The following is a 3194-nucleotide window of genomic DNA, read 5'->3' as shown; positions in this document are numbered from 1 at the left end:
AGGCCACGTTAGCCTACATCGGTTGTTTTAGAGACTTTCTTTTAGGCTACAATAGCCTAAGACACGACAACTTGTCTGTCATTTCATTTATTTATTTATTGATTATCATTTGCTCTAATTGTTCTAATGTTGGGTTGTTTTTAGGCTATACCATTTTGTTCTGCGAATACAGTAGCCTATCGATGCAGCGTACGCCTCATCTGAGAATAAAGTAGCCTACTGTATTTGATCAAAGCACGCACTCAAGTGGACATTCGTTTATTTGTATTATAGGCTACTGTAGGTCTATTATAGGCTAGGATATGAGTTTAGTTGGCTATTTGGTTGCAATTTTGATGCATTTTCACAAGTAGCCTAATTAAGGGTATTTATTGGTATATTATGAGTCTATATGAAACAAGTATACCACTTATTGAATTTTGTGCATTTTAACATAAGTTTCAGTCATCCGGACATTTCAGAAATACGAACGACCTTCGGTCCCGTTGGGTTCGGATAAGTGGGGTCCTACTGTATAGGCTATCTGGTACTTTTACAAAAGTATAATTTGTTAAGCTATGTTGGTCACAGGAGCGTAACAAATCAGTTGTCATTGGACAGCCATAGGCGATGGTGACGATAAACATGTTACCACAAGTGTTTTCCTTGGCAAATTGCAAGAGCATCAATTCCAGTTCCAACACCGCTGACGTCACACATCCCACATACTAGGACTGCGCTCTGACTCCAAACTTCACTGTACTAGGACAAAGCAACTGGGACTGAAGTAGGCTACCCTGAAGTTTACGAATCTGACCTGCTCCGGCCAAGGAAGATAGGTGGAATAATCTGAATAGGCTACTCGTTGATCAAGGTATGTCTACACATGTATAGGCCTACGAATTCACAAATTGATGTTTAAATAATGTGTTCCCATCTGTGTCACAATCTTGGTCAGATTATTTAGATAGATCGTTTAATAACTATAAAGTAGCCATTATGCTGGTTTTACCCTGCTATGTGAGTTGAAAAGAAAATTTAATTTTGAATGTTAATCTGGTGAAGTGATGGTTAGTCTAAGCAAAGCCTATTTTAGATTATGCAGCATTCGCTGGTTTTTGTATGAGTAAATTCGGGTAATGAGTTTCACTCCGCATGTGGGCAAAACTGAAGGTAAGCACCAAACCATGTAAACTGCCTCCCAAAAAGAATCTCCACAGGAATGCATGAGTGGAGTAGATGTGTTGATGTTGTAGATGAGTTGCACAATCTCAGTAGACTGCATTGTACCTACACGTAAGCATTGCATTTTAGTTTTTGCGCAAACTTTGAAGGCTCAGAGTCAAATTCCACATTTTCGCAAAAACAACACGAATTGTCAACAGTTTCCGAGCCCTTTCGACAGTAGGCTATTCTGAGCAAGTCAGTCAGCGACCTCTAGGGGACATTTAGAGGAACAACAGGTACAGAGGAGCGGAACAGCAGCAAACGCATACTGTGAAACAAATGCAACACACACTTAACAACAAAGACAGAAGGGTTTACGTGTATGATAAAACATGATAATGTGTACATCAGTGGAAAACTGATTTATATATTAATTTCTATTCTTTAAATAAATGTATCGGTATATGTTGTTTTTTTTACAATATAAATGACGGTATAAGTTCACGATTATACGATTAGACTCTCAGCTTCAATGTATTTAGCCTACTAATTTTTCTTTTTATCCTTTCAGGCTTCAAAACAATGATGGAGACCATTCTGACCACCACCACTCCTGTTTATACCAGCACCTGGACAGAGTCATCTCTAGGAAACGATTCCTACCCTGGCAACCATACTGACGATGAGTATGATGACTATGATGCCCATTCTGATCTCAGAAAGTCTCTCAACATCATGAGCCTCATCATTTACTGCCTGGCCTTTGTGCTGGGGGTGCTTGGAAACGGAGTGGTGATCTGGGTAACGGGCTTCAAGATGAAGAAGACGGTGAACACCGTGTGGTTCCTCAACCTCGCTGTGGCCGACTTCCTCTTCACAGCCTTCCTACCCCTGAGCGTGACCTACACCGCTATGGACTTCCACTGGCCCTTTGGCAGGTTCATGTGCAAGCTCAACAGCACTGTCAGCTTCCTCAACATGTTTGCCAGTGTCTATATACTGGTCGTCATCAGCGTGGACAGATGTGTGTCTGTGGTGTGTCCAGTCTGGGCTCAGAACCACCGGAGCGCGCGTAGGGCTTCCTTTGTGAGCCTGGGCGTGTGGCTTCTGGCCCTGGTCCTCAGCTCGCCCTATTTCGTCTTCAGGGACGTCGGGGCGGCCTACCACAACAACGACATCATCAACTGCTTCAACAACTTTGCCTTCTCCGACGACTACAACACGCCCGCTGTGGTGCAGCTGCGGGCGTTCCGTCACCAAGCCATGACCATCACCCGCTTCTTACTGGGATTTGTAGTCCCCTTCACCATCATCGTGTCCTGCTACACCATCATTATCCACCGGCTGAAGAGGAAAAGCTCCCTGGGCAGTCACTCCGGCCGCACCTTCAAGATTATCGCTGCAGTCGTCACCGCCTTCTTCCTCTGCTGGGCTCCGTACCACATCATGGCTCTGATAGAAATGGTGAACCATATGTCTGCAGAGTTCAGCGACACTTTAGACCATGTAACCACCATTGGGGTCCCGATAGCCACAAGCTTGGCCTTTCTTAACAGCTGTCTGAATCCTTTGCTGTATGTGTTCATGGGTCAGGACTTTAAAGACAAGGTACGCAAGTCCATCCTGAAGGTGCTGGAGAATGCCTTTGCTGAGGAGGTCTCTCGTTCAAACACCTATACAAATTCAGGAATCACCAGTCGCAGTAAGGAGAAGTCATTTTCTGATGCTGAAGTATAGGGGCTTATATGGAGGTTTTTCAATTTTCAAGATTCAAGATCTGTTTATTGTCCATGTATATGGTTCACACATACTGTACTAGTAATTTGACTAGGGTTCAGGCCAGGGGTGAAAATTAACTTTTTGGCTCACAGTGAGTTACCTGCCAAGGGGACTGTAGATGAAAAAATCTACCGGCCAAGTTTCTTTTTTTTTTCATATAGCCTTCCGAAATCTAGTCGCCAATTGGAAATTTTACCTGCATTTGGCCGATGGCAGGTGTTAATTTTCAGCCCTGGTTCAGGCATACGCTGTGCACACCACATAGGACA

The 3194-nt window shown here is 43.6% G+C and overlaps 1 protein-coding gene across 1 annotated transcript; it reads left to right on the top strand.

Annotated features, from left to right (window-relative positions):
• Positions 1 to 761: 761 nt before the first annotated feature.
• LOC311312309 (chemerin-like receptor 1) lies at positions 762 to 2883 on the top strand (the record flags this gene model as incomplete). The annotated part of the gene is made up of 2 exons (XM_084442231.1): positions 762 to 853; positions 1718 to 2883. Exon 2 carries the CDS (start codon positions 1729 to 1731, stop codon positions 2881 to 2883), a length of 1155 nt encoding a protein of 384 aa, XP_084298357.1. The 5' UTR covers positions 762 to 853; positions 1718 to 1728.
• Positions 2884 to 3194: the final 311 nt, after the last annotated feature.

This window comes from Borostomias antarcticus (assembly GCF_949987555.1).
Source record: "Borostomias antarcticus genome assembly, chromosome: 8".
NCBI lineage: Eukaryota > Metazoa > Chordata > Actinopteri > Stomiiformes > Stomiidae > Borostomias > Borostomias antarcticus.
Note: the sequence above shows the minus strand (reverse complement) of the source record. Positions and strands in the feature narration are given on the sequence as shown.